Source organism: Aspergillus clavatus, genomic scaffold (genome assembly GCF_000002715.2).
Source record: "Aspergillus clavatus NRRL 1 1099423829800 genomic scaffold, whole genome shotgun sequence".
In the NCBI taxonomy this organism is placed as follows: domain Eukaryota; kingdom Fungi; phylum Ascomycota; class Eurotiomycetes; order Eurotiales; family Aspergillaceae; genus Aspergillus; species Aspergillus clavatus.
This window is the reverse complement of record NW_001517099.1, coordinates 2,263,711-2,278,976: the sequence shown is the minus strand read 5'-3', so window position 1 is coordinate 2,278,976 and position 15,266 is coordinate 2,263,711. Positions and strand designations below refer to the sequence as shown.

The 15,266-nt window shown below is 54.4% G+C and overlaps 9 protein-coding genes across 9 annotated transcripts, besides 12 other annotated features; 3 read left to right on the top strand and 6 right to left on the bottom strand.

Moving 5' to 3' along the window:
* Positions 1–208: 208 nt before the first annotated feature.
* On the bottom strand, positions 209–937 carry ACLA_052740 (uncharacterized protein; the record flags this gene model as incomplete). Its single annotated transcript, XM_001272226.1, has 1 exon — positions 209–937. The coding sequence occupies one exon, from the start codon at positions 935–937 to the stop codon at positions 209–211; it is 729 nt and encodes a 242-aa protein (XP_001272227.1).
* Positions 938–1,075: 138 nt separating this feature from the next.
* ACLA_052730 (uncharacterized protein) lies at positions 1,076–1,531 on the bottom strand (the record flags this gene model as incomplete). The annotated part of the gene is made up of 1 exon (XM_001272225.1): positions 1,076–1,531. One exon carries the CDS (start codon positions 1,529–1,531, stop codon positions 1,076–1,078), a length of 456 nt encoding a protein of 151 aa, XP_001272226.1.
* A 26-nt stretch (positions 1,532–1,557) lies between these two features.
* Positions 1,558–1,590: a microsatellite.
* A 1,061-nt stretch (positions 1,591–2,651) lies between these two features.
* Positions 2,652–3,808, top strand: mep20 (putative penicillolysin/deuterolysin metalloprotease; the record flags this gene model as incomplete). The annotated part of the gene is made up of 3 exons (XM_001272224.1): positions 2,652–2,871; positions 2,921–3,730; positions 3,789–3,808. 3 exons carry the CDS (start codon positions 2,652–2,654, stop codon positions 3,806–3,808), a joined length of 1,050 nt encoding a protein of 349 aa, XP_001272225.1.
* An 86-nt stretch (positions 3,809–3,894) lies between these two features.
* Positions 3,895–3,914: a microsatellite.
* A 74-nt stretch (positions 3,915–3,988) lies between these two features.
* ACLA_052710 (uncharacterized protein) lies at positions 3,989–4,477 on the bottom strand (the record flags this gene model as incomplete). The annotated part of the gene is made up of 2 exons (XM_001272223.1): positions 3,989–4,173; positions 4,264–4,477. 2 exons carry the CDS (start codon positions 4,475–4,477, stop codon positions 3,989–3,991), a joined length of 399 nt encoding a protein of 132 aa, XP_001272224.1.
* Positions 4,193–4,220: a microsatellite.
* Positions 4,194–4,220: a microsatellite.
* Positions 4,478–4,479: 2 nt separating the features above from the next.
* Positions 4,480–4,514: a microsatellite.
* Positions 4,515–5,115: 601 nt separating this feature from the next.
* Positions 5,116–5,555, bottom strand: ACLA_052700 (ubiquinol-cytochrome c reductase complex assembly factor 2; the record flags this gene model as incomplete). Its single annotated transcript, XM_001272222.1, has 2 exons — positions 5,116–5,481; positions 5,541–5,555. The coding sequence occupies 2 exons, from the start codon at positions 5,553–5,555 to the stop codon at positions 5,116–5,118; spliced, it is 381 nt and encodes a 126-aa protein (XP_001272223.1).
* A 229-nt stretch (positions 5,556–5,784) lies between these two features.
* Positions 5,785–5,805: a microsatellite.
* Positions 5,806–6,054: 249 nt separating this feature from the next.
* ACLA_052690 (metal homeostatis BSD2 family protein) lies at positions 6,055–7,284 on the top strand (the record flags this gene model as incomplete). Its single annotated transcript, XM_001272221.1, has 3 exons — positions 6,055–6,078; positions 6,153–6,644; positions 6,703–7,284. The coding sequence occupies 3 exons, from the start codon at positions 6,055–6,057 to the stop codon at positions 7,282–7,284; spliced, it is 1,098 nt and encodes a 365-aa protein (XP_001272222.1).
* Positions 7,285–7,905: 621 nt separating this feature from the next.
* ACLA_052680 (uncharacterized protein) lies at positions 7,906–10,148 on the top strand (the record flags this gene model as incomplete). Its single annotated transcript, XM_001272220.1, has 2 exons — positions 7,906–8,113; positions 8,212–10,148. The coding sequence occupies 2 exons, from the start codon at positions 7,906–7,908 to the stop codon at positions 10,146–10,148; spliced, it is 2,145 nt and encodes a 714-aa protein (XP_001272221.1).
* Positions 9,901–9,941: a microsatellite.
* Positions 10,149–10,191: 43 nt separating the features above from the next.
* Positions 10,192–10,235: a microsatellite.
* Positions 10,200–10,229: a microsatellite.
* Positions 10,236–10,583: 348 nt separating the features above from the next.
* Positions 10,584–12,214, bottom strand: mpkA (mitogen-activated serine/threonine-protein kinase SLT2; the record flags this gene model as incomplete). The annotated part of the gene is made up of 5 exons (XM_001272219.1): positions 10,584–11,224; positions 11,288–11,602; positions 11,665–11,731; positions 11,794–11,926; positions 12,102–12,214. 5 exons carry the CDS (start codon positions 12,212–12,214, stop codon positions 10,584–10,586), a joined length of 1,269 nt encoding a protein of 422 aa, XP_001272220.1.
* A 399-nt stretch (positions 12,215–12,613) lies between these two features.
* Positions 12,614–12,638: a microsatellite.
* A 486-nt stretch (positions 12,639–13,124) lies between these two features.
* Positions 13,125–13,149: a microsatellite.
* Positions 13,126–13,149: a microsatellite.
* Positions 13,150–13,363: 214 nt separating this feature from the next.
* Positions 13,364–14,821, bottom strand: ACLA_052660 (glycosyltransferase family 31 protein; the record flags this gene model as incomplete). Its single annotated transcript, XM_001272218.1, has 1 exon — positions 13,364–14,821. The coding sequence occupies one exon, from the start codon at positions 14,819–14,821 to the stop codon at positions 13,364–13,366; it is 1,458 nt and encodes a 485-aa protein (XP_001272219.1).
* Between the last annotated feature and the right edge of the window lie 445 nt (positions 14,822–15,266).

Below are 15,266 nucleotides of genomic sequence, written 5' to 3'. Positions count from 1 at the left end.
TAACTGCAGAAAGGACATATGAGCCCATTCAGATGTCTACCAGATGCGCATCTATCGATTCCAATCAAATCATCCGAATGGCTTCTTTCGTATGCTCTCTGATATATCATCTTCATCTCACCTCGGTCTCCTCCCTCATTCAATTCACCAAGCTGATTTGTCACTAGAATGTGGTCCTCGAATGAAAATTTGCTCTCCCTATAATATATCACGGAATCGATGCAGACATCTCATTCAACCTTCCCGAAAACAACACTTCCCTGCCAGGATCCTCCGGCCAGAACACCCCATAAAACCTCTTCATCACATCGCGAATCACCTCATAACAAGCTCCAAACCGCACCAGCGCCATCTTGCCCACATCCACCATCGTTGACGACGCCCGCGGCTTTCCATACCGCACCCGTCCGTAATCCACCACCACATCCGCCGCGCGTCTCACCTCCTCCTCGATTTCCTCCACCACCGCTTTGGTTCCCTGTCCGGAGATATTCGCACTCGACCCCAGCACCAGTTTCCCCGCAGCGGTCGCCAACCGAACCAACTCCTCCTGAAACGGCCCACCGTTCACGAGCATGGCGACGGTATGGCCCACGGTGCTTTGGGACAGGGTCTCCGCGTCCAGATTGCGGAGAAGGGGATGATCAGCGCGATACGGAGCAATGATACCAAGGGGTAGGTCCAGGGTGACGGTCAGGGCGCGCGTGAGCTCCTGTTTCTCCGACGGGAGGAGGTGGAGTGCGCGGTGCAGGGGGTAGCTGCCGATGATGGCGTGGCGTTTATGCGGGGCCCGTTGTTTCACCGTGTAGATACGTGCGAGGGCGCAGGGGTCGGTGGCGACGATGCCGTAGCCGACGCTGGAGGGGATGATGGCGATGCCGCCGTTGGTGAGGATGTCGAGGACGCGCTGGGCGTCGGTGGAGATGTTGGGGGACATCTTTTCTACGGATGGACTTGACTTGAGTACAGAAACTCAGCTGGGCTTGGAGATGAAGCATTATATATAGAGAGAGAAATAGACAGGTGTCGTTACACATGCACCATGTTCCATGTACCACACTCGCAACCTGGACTACTAGAACTTAAACACAGCCTTCTCAGACTCAAACTTCCCCTGTGCACCTTTGAGGTCCTTCAGATGCGAGTCCGCCACGTCGTCCTTGCGACACTCCCACAGCCCGTGCCAGATCCCCTTTGCCTGAACCGCATACTCGTGACCCTCCTCGAGGGGCACATTGGGCACTGCCACTGTTTTTTCGACAGAGCTTTCGGCAGGGACCTCGACGAGGTCGTCTTTGGATGGAGGCAGGGCTCGCGAGATCTTGATGGTATCCAGTGGAAGCGAGGTATCGGTGTTTGTATCGTTGATTTGGAAGACGCCCAGTAGATCGGCGCGAGGGTCAAAGGGAGTGCCCCAGTTGAGAAAGGTGATCGGGTTGGTAGTTGGATTGTGGATGGCGATATTGATGGGGAGAGTAATGGGTTGAGTGGTAGGAGGGCTGGGGGAGAGAGTCACCTGTAGTGCAGACATTTCGATAGCGAGAGAGACGTAGGTGTAGGGGGAGAGAAAGAGAGAGAGAGAGAGAGAGATGCAGTGGTCTGAGTGGTGTGAGTGATTATCCAGCGAGGTGATCAACACTTCTATCGTCTATTCCCATCTCTGCTTGTATCGACTTTGTAGACCCGCGGAAAAGAGGGGACCGGGTGAGACGGGAAGTTCTTGGGTAGCATTTCTGCAGCGTCGAGACTCGAGTCGCGATATTAGGCACTACTGATAAGGTGTGATGATCGACATGTCGAGGTCTGGATTGGATTGGATTATATCTGGATATTGCTTCACTTGTCTCGGTCTAGTGAAACAGCTAGTCGTGACTCGAGAGATATACAGAGACTCCGGGGATTCTCCAAGCCTCAACCCACGCTCTTCTCTTCCGCGTTCTCTTTCTCTTTGCCTTCGACTTCCTTGATTCCGCATCTTCATGCTTCACTCTCCTAGATCCTGAATCCTGTATTGTCTACTGAAGTACACCAGCTAACACCTCTGCAGATGACACCATGACCGCCTGCAGAACCATAGAGATAGATCGTCAGCTAACTACAGCGGAGACCGGCGGCGGCGCCTTGACCTCATGTCTCTTTATTTCATCAATTCTCCTTGGCATCTCCCTCTTCTTCATATCTCTTGCAGACAAGAAACAGCCAAGAGCGGCTTTCCGGCGGGCCAAGCCTCTTTTGTCACTATTAGGGCGTCTTGGCGCCTCAATTGGCATTAAATGGGCATCTACCCCATACAAGCCTTGTATGTGCCGCCTTGGCTGCGCCAGAGTCGTCCCGGATTCTTCATCTGAGTCGCGGAAAGAATCAAATCATGAAGTTCAGAGGCCTTATCGTCGACACTCACTCATCCAGAGATGTCACCTTCTGTTTTGGTCGGCATCTCCGGGTCGAGATAGATTGCGCTGTTCATGAGACTGAGGCAGGGGCATCAATGTCCCATTCCAGGCCATGCCATCCATCTTTGTTCTCGTCTATAAATATGAGGGCGATTCCGGTGATTCTGGATGTTTTTTGTTTCTTGATCAGCATCAGCATCAGCATCGGTATCGCCTCGTATCTCATCATCTCATCTCCTCCCTCACGCTTTGGACAAAATGCAACTCACAGTTCTTGCCTCTGCCATCCTGGCCCTGGCCCAGGGCGCTCTGGCTATTCCCGCTAAGGCCCCAGCTCTGGACGTTACCCTGAGCCAGATTGACAACACTCGCGTCAAGGCCGTGGTCAAGAACACAGGCGCCGAGGAGGTCACCTTTGTGCACCTGAACTTCTTCCGTGACGCTGCCCCCGTCAAGAAGGTCTCCCTGTTCCGCAATGGTATGTGTTTCGTGTTTCGATTCCAAAGTCCTTTCACTGACCATGGCAGCCACCGAGGTCCCCTTTAACGGCATCAAGCTGCGCTTCCGCAACAAGGGCCTCACCGATGATGTCCTGACCACCCTGGCCGCCGGTGCCACCTTCGAAGACGAGTTCGACATCGCCAGCACCGCCGATCTCACTGAGGGTGGCGTCGTCACCGTCCGCAGCCAGGGTGTCGTCCCTCTCACCAAGGACAACAAGGTCTCGGGCTACATCCCGTTCACCTCCAACGAGATCGAGCTGGAGGTCGATGGCGCCAAGGCTGCCGCCGTCCCTGCGGCCATCAACCTCCTGGACCGCCGAACAAAGGTCGCCTCGTGCTCCGGCAGCAGGGCCACCGCCCTCCAGACTGCCCTGCGCAACACCGTCTCGCTGGCCAACGCTGCCGCGAGCGCTGCCGAGTCGGGCTCCTCGTCCCGCTTCTCCGAGTACTTCAAGACCACCTCGTCTGCGACGAGAAGCACCGTCGCCGCCCGTCTGCGCGCGGTTGCCAGGGAGGCCGGCTCCACGTCCTCCGGCAAGACCACGTACTACTGCGGTGACCCTTACGGATACTGCGACCCCAACGTGCTTGCCTATACCCTCCCTTCGAAGAACATCGTCGCCAACTGCGACATCTACTACTCCGACCTGCCTGCCCTGGCCCGCTCCTGCCACGCGCAGGACCAGGCCACCACCACTCTGCACGAGTTCACCCACGCCCCCGGCGTCTACTCGCCCGGCACCGATGATCTCGGCTACGGATACCAGGCCGCCACTGCTCTGAGCACCAGCGATGCCCTGAACAACGCTGATACCTATGCCCTGTTTGCCAATGGTAAGTCTCCATTTCTCATCTCGAATAACAAAAAAAAACCGGCACTAACCTTGAATAGCCGTCAACCTCAACTGCTAGATACCCCCTAGTGAAATGAGTTCCAACACGATCGCGAGACAAGAGACGAGAGATGAGATATGTTCCTAGCAGATAGGTTTTTTTTTAAAAAAAAAAAAAAAAAAAATTCATTATCTACTTACCACTACCTCTCCCGTCATAAGTCATGAAGATAAACGAAACGAAAGAAGTAAACCAGAATCAAGTAGGCCGCAGACAAATCCCTTCAATACACTTGTTGGTACTATAGCAACAATCCGTATCCGAGTCACACAGCTGGAAATCCTCCGCGCAGTTCGGCCACTTCGGACTCGTGGACCGGCATTTCGTCGCTGCGCAGTACCCGGAGCAGCAATTGCCCACCTGGCCGCCGGACGAGCAGCCCTCTGGGTTGACGGTCAGCAGCTCTCTCTCTCTCTCTCTCTCTCTCTCTTCCCCACATATCCGCTAAGCACGTAGCTGAGACTGAGACTTACGGTAGACGCCGAGACAGGTCGGGGTGGGGATACAGGTTGTGATGGTCGCTGTCGTAGGTGAGTACTTGGTGAATGTCGCACAGGTCTTGCTGGCAGGGCAGGGCTCGCCGTTACACAGGTCCGGGGCGGAACAGCCCCTGGGTTCTGCTTTGATTGGCGGTTTGGCCGTCACGGCGACGAGGAGGCCAAGCGTAGCAAGAAGTGAGAAATGCATAGTGATGATGGCGATGGTGATGGGATAGTGATGGCGAGATGAGATTTGCAGATCTCAGCTGGTCATGATTGTTTTATATATATATACATCTCTTATGCTGCATGGAACATGCAGACATACGATGAGCAGCAGCTGATCTGCAGCCAAGAGCCATATTAGCGACAGAGAATGAAGCTGTATGGTGGCGTTTCAGAGACAATGAGACATCTCGAATCGAATGATGTCAGAACTCGTATTCAGAGTTCGTACATTGAACCCTGAAAGAGAAGGATATTGCTTTGATCCTGGAGGACTGAGTTGTTGACGAAGCTATTCAGCTGTCAGCAGAGGGTATTTAGAGAGAGTCGGTGACTGCGGGGATGCGGAGGGTAAGCGAAGACGATAGGTCAGGAGGATGGCATCGACCAAGTCGAACGGCCAGGTTGAGAGAGCTGAATGTTCTGTACCCGAACAACAAATGCAGTGTCAATCTTCTACGGAGTACTCTGTAGATAGTGACGGCTTGATCCCGCTACCAGACTATATTAGTACACAACCCCATGCCGCTATAGTACAAAAAAAAAACAAACCTCACCCATAATAGCAAACCACCATTTTTTGATACACCATCATACACCCTACACACGCCCCGTGGCAGATCATGAGAATCTAAACAACCCCTTGAGCCTCTTCCCTACCCTCCCCCAGAAATCACGTCCCGGTGCTTCCTCAAACTCCCTCACAACATTATCGTAGTGGTCCGGGTTACTCGCCGGTCGCCGCAGCTTGGGTGGTAACGGGTATCGTCTGGCGTAGCGATCTTCCAGAAGCGACGAGAGCGCGTTAAGCGACGCCTGTGAAATCTCGCCCTTGGGGGCTGCTGGTGTCTGCGCGGTCGGGGATGTGGTCTGGGAGAGGCGGGATTGGAGGTAGCTCTGGACGGAGACAGAGGCCGGGCGGACGGGGTCAGAGGGCCAGAGTTTGAGGAGTTGTGTGAGACGCGCCTGGATGGCTTGTGGGTTGACCTGAAAAGACTAGTTAGTGCGTGTGTGTCAGGCATGATGCTGGGAGCTGGTCAACTCACGGGAGGTTTGCTCATGATGATCTGGCTGGAGAGGTCCTCGGACTTTTTGGCTTTGAGAGTGAGGATGGAAGGCGCACTCTCTTATGAGAACGCGATGGAATGAATAAAAAGCTATAGTTCCGTAGAACCGCAGAGATGTCAATGGGGTCCGGCAAGTTGTTTGAGATAGATAGACTGAGACGATAATAAGAATCATCTGCGGAAATCCAGCAATCACGGTGGATGCCTGAGGCCGTCAGGCCGTCACCGCACCGCACCGCACCGCCACACTCCTTATCCGCCCGTGACTCTCCGCCTGATTGATTACTGAGAGACGACGCTGAGTTCACTCTGGGACAGTCGTCGATCCCCTTCCATCGCCTCCACCATTCTCTTCCTGCCCTTCATCAACGGACGCTCATTCATCGGATATCACATCCCTTTTCTTTTCTTCATCCCCAACCTTTGTTCCCTTATTTATTGCTTTCCAACCTAGACTGCCCTTCCAATCCTCGTTCTCCTCGCTCAGCTCATCATGAGCTCGCAGCGCTATCAGCGGGTAAGGCAGCAGCCCGCCCTCCACTCATTAATCCCATACGGATCGATCAAGGTATTGACAATGTAAAATGATAGGTTAACGCTCGAGACGACGACGAGGAAGCCGACTCCCATTCGGCAATCCCTCTTCATACGACTGCAACACCATCCTCCCCACCGCCCTCCTTTCGCTCTCGTTCCTCCTCTCTCACGTCAAGACGCCTTCTCCACAATAATGACAATCATCGAAACGATGCAGACCAGACGCTCGCCGACGCCTTTGGCGATGGAAGCGATTCAGAGGCAGATGACGAACCCGATGACCGACAGCGGCTGATGCGGGCACATCCGGAACCATCTCGTTCACCAGCCAACAGTGGCGCTTCCTCGTCGTCTGCAGCAAGCTATGAACAGTCATCCCAGCAACCCAGCCAGCCTAGTAACGGTCTCCAGCGAAGACTAACAATCCTACCAAGTTTCAACACCTCTCCAGGCCCGGGCCGCGTGATCAATTCTTCGAATGATGGAGTATTCGCCAACTTGGCCGCCAAGCCAGAACGGGGAGAGAAGAACGAGGATTTACCACCGGTATGTGTGATATCAGATTATACTCCTTCGCAAGTTAAAGCTGACTTTTTTTTTGTAGTCCTACGAGGAAGCCGCCGCAGATGCCACCCCACCGTACTGGGAGACCACCATCTTGGCTCCTGGCATCTCGTCCGACGAGGTGTACGTAGATGGGCTGCCGGTCGGCTCCGTCTTCTCCTTCGTTTGGAACGCAATGATCTCCATGTCCTTCCAGCTCGTCGGATTCCTCCTGACGTACCTCCTTCACACCACACACGCAGCGAAAAACGGTAGCAGAGCTGGTCTCGGCCTCACATTGGTGCAGTACGGTTTCTACATGAAAGGAGGCGACGAGTCACGGGGAGACGATGGCGGTGCGGACTATGTCGCTCCGTCGGATCCCAATAGCCACACTTTCGATCCCAATGCGGTATCGGAAAACACCTCCGGCTCCGACGGTGGAGGTGGTGCTGTTTCCGCGATCACGACAAACGAGTGGATCTCCTACGTGTTGATGATTGTCGGCTGGTTCATCCTGATACGCGCAATCAGTGATTTCCTACGTGCGCGACGCCACGAGCAACTGGTGCTGCAGAGTCCCGACCGTGGTCTCCCTGTGCCGGTCATTGCGACGAACGAGCGGTCGGAGACCGTGGTCTAAAAACACGGCGCTTCATCATACAAAGGCTGAATTGTTTCTTTGGAAGGTTTAGGTTGGAGTTAATATTACTATATTCTTGGGCTTGTATCGCGCAACGGGACCTTCCCCTGGCTGAAGGCCATCATTCCTTGAATTTTCCACTTTCCTCTATGGATTAATCCCGGATTCAGCAACGAGCATAGTTTCTTCTGTAGCTATTTTTGTGTTTTGAGATACCATTTTGAATGACATACTTGGCATCTGCCACTTTTTCGGCCGTGTAGATCAACAGCTCCAGGCAACTATTTTCCCTTTTTGAAACTTTCGCCTCTTCCTGTCGCAGGCAGACTCCACAGGGACACCTTCAGTTCCATCTTGCTCTGTGATCTGTCTTCTTATTTCACTCCTATCCTCCAATTTCAGACCTCCAAACGTTTCGATGCTGATCGTCGCTAGGATTTAAATCTCTCTCTTGGCGGCTTTCCGCAACTGCCCAACCATCCCGGCATCTCCGCCGTTGTTTGTTTTCCCTCAGGACTACTGGCTAGGTCTGTCTTTCTCGTCCTTGTCAGATATTCAATCTTTCCCAATATCGGCGCCTACATCCTCTATCTTTCACTGCAATTCCGATACCCCAGATAAATGGCGCGAGCCGACGCCACGGCGGATGCAGCTCCTGCTTCGTCCCCCGCGTCGTCAACCCCCAATCTCTCGCACGGTCCCGTGGAGGCTCGATCTCTTTCCTCCATCACTGCGATAGCTTCTAATCCCCCGGCGTATCCTCGCAACCCTACCCAGAAGAAGCTCGATCCTCTCGTTCTCTATATCGTGCGTGTTCCCGGAAGCAAAGGTACGCTCCCAGCAGTGCCCCGCTCTCCGATGCGACGAGCGCAAACCACAATCGAAGTCACCGGAAATGCTAATAGTGGCTTTCTCGCGCCGATGCAGATGTATTCCTCACACCGCTCAAGCCACCGACCAAATTCAGCGTCTCCGCGGAGGCGATAAACGCCTCCCTGTATTATCTCCATGTTGCGACTCCGGAAGATGACATGCTGCTGCAGGAAGTGGAGGATGAGCAAGAACAACAGGCACGGATGCATAAAGAGGCAGCCGGTGAAGCGCCGCCGGAGTTTGCACGGATGAACAATGTTCGCCGAAAACCTGTGCCAGGGAGTGGGAATACTGCGAGCCCTGCTCTCCCCCAAGCTGCATCTTTCGCTGCGGCGCAGGAGCCGCAGCTGCAGTTGCAGCTGCAGCCGGAGAATATTCCGCTGTATCCTCCAATTGCTGATCCTCAGCCTACTTCAACTCCGCCTCGTCCGCTATTACCCTCAGGTTTCTCCTCCTCCGGCTCCGCTGGCGCTGCCCCTCGGTGGGCTTCGGATGTCTGCGAGCAGTCTTTTGGGGATGCACAAGTCGGGAATACAGCAGAGGCAGGAGCGCCTCAGTTGCCGCCACGACAACCGCCTCGTGGATCTAGAGAAGAAGCGTTTGAGACGCTCGTCAATAGTCAGGGCCAGAGGAAAGATCATCGATGGAGTGCGCTTCTGAACAGCCGTGGACTCGAGAGCTGGAAAGAACGGTATGAAGCGTTGTCCGCTGGTCGTCACAGCTTGGATTCCTCTCGACCCAAATTAAGGCCCCATACATCTCACGAGTCGTCATCATACATACGCCAAGGGTCCCCGTCTCGAAGCCCGGCACGGTCACCCAACAGGAGACCTCACGTCCGTTCCAAATCGGCAGAGAGACCCGGCTTTTATATCACGCTCATCCGTCGCGATCCTTCGCACGGCAGTCAATGGAACGTGGCAACTATATCAACACCTCGGATCGACGGCGGCGCCGTCGACATCGAGGTCTCGACACCGGGGTATAACAGGTTCCTCGCCCGGGACGAGCCCTTCTCGCTTCAGAGTCTCGGGATAAATCTGCCGTCGGACGGAAGACCCATCTCACTATCCAATTTCAAACCCCCTACACAGACAGCCTCCACTGAGGTACCGCCCACAGGCACATCACGGCCACGCCATTTCCACCGCCAGCTTTGCGTTTCCAGGCCGCAGCACCGGCGCGACGACGACTCACGCGACTTGATGGATATGCCAACCAGCCGAGCTTCTATAGACACATTCAACCATAGCCCAGGCAGACCGCACGGGCAGGGCCACTCCAAGCTCAAAAGCGGCTACTACACCTTCACATCGCCATGGAACGGCATCTGCACCTTCTCGACCAGCGTCAACGGCCGCAGTCTCAAATGCAAACACCTGATTCCCACCCCGTCTTATCCAGGCAACGGGTCGCATCCCTCGGGACCCGACGCTCCATCCCCACCCCCCAATCCAGCCATCACCGTCGCGGAAATCCGCTTCAACACCCCTTTCCAGGCCGGCCACCTCCACCGCCAGCCCAGCGCCTCACACAGCTCCCCATTCGCCCTCAGCCAGACCTCCGCATTCAAAGACTCCCCCTCCGACACGCTCGGTTACTCCTCATTCCCTGCCTCGATGTCCGCCACACAACCCAACCATCCAGCCTCGAAGCGCGCCTCGTTCGCCCACTTCCTGAATCCCAACAGCTACACTCGCCCACGCTCCCGCTCCAGCGCCAGCGCCAACAACAACACATCCCCCCCAACCCCGACCCCACCCCCAACCACGACCACGACCCCATCGCACACCCGCAAACCCTCCGCCAGCAGCACGAGCAGCGCAGATGAGCGGCTTGATCTCTCGCTGGCGCGCGAGCCCGCGGGCGGCGGCATGCGCGGCAAGAGCGCGAAGCTGGGCAAGCTCATCATCGAGGACGAGGGGATCAAGATGTTGGATCTGGTTGTGGCGGCGTGTATGGCTGTTTGGTGGCAGGGGTATTACTACTAGTTTTCTTTTTGTGGGAGAAAGTACTTGGGGGCGATACCCTTTGATTTATGTATCTATCTATCTACCTATCTATCTATCTATTCATCTGGAATAAGTAGCCATCTATAATTGCTATATGAGTCATGATCCGATCGGTGCAATCGATTGCAAATGCCACTCATGTAGCTCGTAATTCGTTGTCTATGATATGTATATCTTCCCTCGCATGCATTGGCACGGGACAATGATAGGTATAGTATAAAATAAACTAAAGGGCAGAACAGGTGCGGCCAATACACATCTAGCATGGATACCCTATGCTTGCCATCTTCTACATGAATTTGGGGAGAGGAGAAGCATCCTCGAGTTCAAACCAGGCTTACAGCTTCATATCGACAACAACGACGACAACAACAGACAGCAACAAACTCAACCTACATTGCTTCGGTGGACGGTTCATTGCACGTCCATTCCCCGTTGCAAGGACGATTCCAGATCGTTCGTATGGCCGCCCGCGGCACTCGCCTCCTGAGGCTTGGGGTCCTCGTGCTTCCAGGAGCCTTGCTGGTGCTCCGGGATGGGCACGTTAGTCTGCTGCGCGATCTGCTGCTGCTGGGCGGCGGCGGCGGCCTGCGCCTGCGACTGCTGCCGGACGAGCGTGCGGAAGCGCACCACCTCGTCGTAGATCATCTTGCGCATCTCCTGCACGTCGTCCACCACCTCGAAGTGGAAGTCGAACGTCGTCGGGCAGGTGGGCTCGTCCGAGGCGTCGTGCCAGATGTGCAGGTACGGGTGTTCCAGCGCCTCCTCGACGGAGATCCGCGACGCCGGATCGAAGGCCAGCATGCGATCGAGCAGGTCAAGGGCGTCGGGGTTGGCGTTGGGGAACAGGCGCTGGAAGGGGACCTTGGGCATGAAAGGCAGGTTGCGCACATACTCCTGGGCCCGAGGAGAGCCGATACGGCTGAGCGTCTCCTCGTTCGGAGTACCCAGATAGTGCAGGATCTGGTTGAGCTGGTCGACGTAGTCTCGGCCCTTGAAGAAGGGCCGGCCACCGAGCAGCTCTGCCAGGATGCACCCCACGGACCACACATCGACTGCAGCAAAAGTTAGCACAGAGATCTAACAAGGGTGGGAAGGCTCAAGGGAATGGAACATACTGGCTTTGGTGTAGCTCTGGAAGCTCAACATGATCTCAGGGGCACGGTACCAACGTGTCGCGACATACTCGGTCATGTAGCCTGCATTCTCCTCGGGATCGATCGAGAAACCACGGGCCAGGCCGAAATCACAAATCTTAAGCTCGCAATCCGCATTGACCAGCAGGTTACCGGGTTTCAAGTCTCGATGCAAGACATTGGCGGAATGGATATACTTGAGACCGCACAGGATCTGGTAGATGAAGGACTGGAAATGAGCGTCGGTCAGGGGCTGGCCCGAACGGATGATCGCAGCCAGATCGCATTCCATCAACTCTGCATTTCGGGTCGAGTCAGCAGTTGTCCGAGATATCACGAAGGGTTAAGAGACAACCCACCCTCATAGAGATAGGTCTCATTGAAATTGTCCGGTCGTGGAATGTCCATGTCATATAGACAAGTGATCTGCAACCATCGATCAGCCCCGTCGGCCCTTATTCAAAAGGTCGCTACAGCGATTGACATACGTTGCGGTGGCCTCGGAAGTGCTGGAGGAGCTTGATCTCTCTCAAGGCGCGCTTGGCTAGGATCTTCTTGCTGAAGACATTGGTCACCTTCTTGATAGCGACGCCTTCGCCTGTCTGAACGTTTGTGGCAGCACTATCAACATGAACGGTCGTCAGCACTCAATCATTGACGGATTTCCAAAGACACCCGATCATGTCCATCCAACCGGAATTGTGTACAACAGTCTTGAGGAAGCGACAGACGCTCAAGAGAACCCCCGGGTGGAAAACACAACGGTCGCGTGGCTTGTATTCGGACGCAGACCTACCAGACAATACCGTATGCACCCTGGCCCAGTTCCTTGGTCACATTGTAGCGTTCATCAACGACAAAGTCCTGGTTGAAGACCTTGAAGACCTTGCGGCCGTGTATATCAGACATGATTCAAGACCTGACGGGGTTTCCGGCGGATCGATTGAGAACAATGCCGGGGGCGAGAGGGGCGGGGAAACAAGAAGTGAGCGAATGTCGTATGAGGCCACGCGGAGGCTTTCGAATGGCGATGCTGCTGCGTCAACGAGGGACGAGGTCGAATGATTCTCCTCCGGAAGAGAAAAATTCAACGAGCTTTAGATCGCTCTGAAGGCTTTTCCGAAGAGGAAAGAGATCCGATACGACTGAGACAACGGTGGTGGAATGGCAGCTGCCAGTAGTTTAGTCGGAGAGAGAGCCCCGCAATACAAAGCGCAGCCGCAGGCACCGAACAAGACGAACGATCGGTGGGAGCAAAGGTGGAACAAAAAGAGGGAAAGCTGGAAAAGTCGAGGGGGCGAGGAATATAAAGAAAAGAAAAGAAACGAAAAGATGAGGAGGAGGGGGGGGGGGAAGAAAAAAAAAAGGAGAAAGAAAGTGATTGATTGAGGTGAAGCTGCGCAATCTTAGAGTCTAAGGATGTGATGGGAACTGACTGACTGGCTGAATAGCGCCGGGACGTGCATCAAGTCAACAATCACAGATACTCCGCCGCACTCGACTGGCTGGGCTGGGATCAAGCCAGAATTGGAGTGGAGATGGGAATGGGGATATACAATTTGATCGAAGAGATATACACGGAGTATCGATATCAATCCATTAAAGAAACCGTGAGAAAGAAGAGCGCCAAAGAAATCAATCTCCGGAACAAAGAGAGCCTGACAGCCTGAGGCCAGATCGAGACAAGAGGGGCAGCAACTGCTTATTCTCTGGTGGGAATTCGCAAGCATCCTCACCTGTTGGTCCGGAGAAGCTTAGCCGTGGTAATCTGCTCCTCTCATTTCAATCCGCAGATTGAGATTCAGATAGATAGATGGATTGTGTGTGTGTGTGTGTGTGTGTGTTTTTGCCAGAGGCTCAGTGTTTCTTTACTATCCTATCCCCCCACAAGCCCAGAACTATCTACACAGACGACCAGCGGCCGGAACATGAGTCCTGTCAAGGTTCCACAACTTGAGCGTCTGAAGCTCAAGGATTCGTCTATCCTATAAGTATGTATGTCGGCAGCTGTCGATATTATTAAAATCCCATAAAAGCTTGATTCAGACAATAGCAAGGTCACGCAGACGCAGGTTTCCACACCACCTCCAGCACCTCCGGAGGCTTCTCAGGCCCCAGATCATGAACATAGATCTGTCGCACAGTCCCTGCCTGCTGCCATGCGCTGCGCAGGCGAAAGGATACCTTGCCTTCGTCCTTCCCTCGGAAGGGACCAAGGCTGAATGCGAAGCCATCGCCGCCGCGGTATTTGCTATCCTCCCAGGTCTTTTCCATCAAGTCGGATGGATCCGGCGAAGTATACCGGACCATCGAGAAGCCGTTCACGAGAAACCAGTGGTCCTTCAACCGCCACCGATGGAGCTGGCAGGAGTCGCCGCAGATGGCCGCCACCTGGCCCAGACCAACCATGTCGGCCTGGAACCACGATTTCCAGTGATGCACCGAGAGCGGCAGCGGGCGGCCAGACTCGTAGAAGCCAGATGCGTCGCCGCGGAGATCCAGCTGGTACAGATCACGGTCCCACGTGAGCTTCGTGGTCGTGTGCTCGTAGATACACATGGCGACCCGACGATCTCCGGTGGTTTTGAAGGCATTGCACTCGTCATAGACCTTGTCGAGCTGCTCAAGAATTGGCATCGAGAGAAAGATCCCAGCCCCTCCGTACGCCATGAAGCTCCAACTAAACATCTGCGCGAGATCCTCCGTCAGAGCTCCGATGTACTGTGGTTTGCTCGCGTCGTATGTTGCGAGCCGATCCACCAGGTTCTTCATCGACGGGAAAAAGGTATCATCGTCGATCAGGACGGCCCATTGCGTCGATGCGTCGCGGTACTTGAGTAGGACGCGGAGTAGATAGAAGTACCGATCGAGCCGTTCATCTGCCCGATCAATGATGACCAGACGGATATCCTTTGCCTCCGCCAGTCGCTGGACCCTCTGTACCGACGACAAAACTTCCTCCTCCACCAAGGCATAGATCCGGGTCTCGGTACCGGCCGCCCAGTGCGCAAACGCATCCAGGGACTCCTCCAATCGATCCAGGGTCGTGGCAACGCCGAAGAGGATGTGGGACGCGTTGGGGGGTGCAACCGGCAGCGGGGCCTGGATGGTCACCGCAGGAGAGCATACTCTCTGCGGCAACGGTTCCCGATGGGCGACTTGATCCAGACGAACAGACTGGTATTTGGGGAAGCGGGCATCGAGGGTATCGGAGAATCCCGAGAAGTTCGCTGTTCGTTCGACGGCAATCTCGAGTCGAGCGTATTGGGCGGATGAATTGTACCCGTATGATCTCAGGGCGTCGATATCAACATAGCAAGTATCCTTGCTGTCGGTACTGTTGCTGTTGGAAGGGAGAGGGTGAACGAGGTCATCGTTTGAGGAAGAAGTGGCATCGCCAGGTCTCGAATAGAACAGGAGAGATGTGCACACGAGGATGAAAGCAGCAGTCAGAAAGAAGAATTTCAATGGGGATTTATGTCGCAACTGGAGCAACGAATGATGAAGTCGCTGCATGGTGGTTCAAGCATGACTGTGGGAATGGAATAAAAAAAAATGATCGTCTGTTGGCAGCTCTTGCAGCAGAATGAGTGCAGGAAACTCCTGCATCTCCCCTTCTTACGGGTATGTGAAGGGAGGCGGATGAGTCTCGTCCCCATCCAAACCCACAGATCCGAAAAAATGTGCCTATCTTGGCAAAATGAAACCTGGAAGTAAACGATGGCCGATTCTTATCGAGATTCGTAATCTTTCCTTTGGTCTCAGGGGCCTGGAAAGACCGTTGGTGGTCCACTAACTACATACAATGGTGGGACCAATAATCTTACTACTGGGTTGCTGGATCGCTGGACCAGGCCCAAGTCACGCAGAAGACGCATATCAATGTCAATGCCATTGTTCCCAAGGATACATCTTCTATATTCAAGGTCTCTTCATGGTCGCATCGCTAAATACTCCAAAT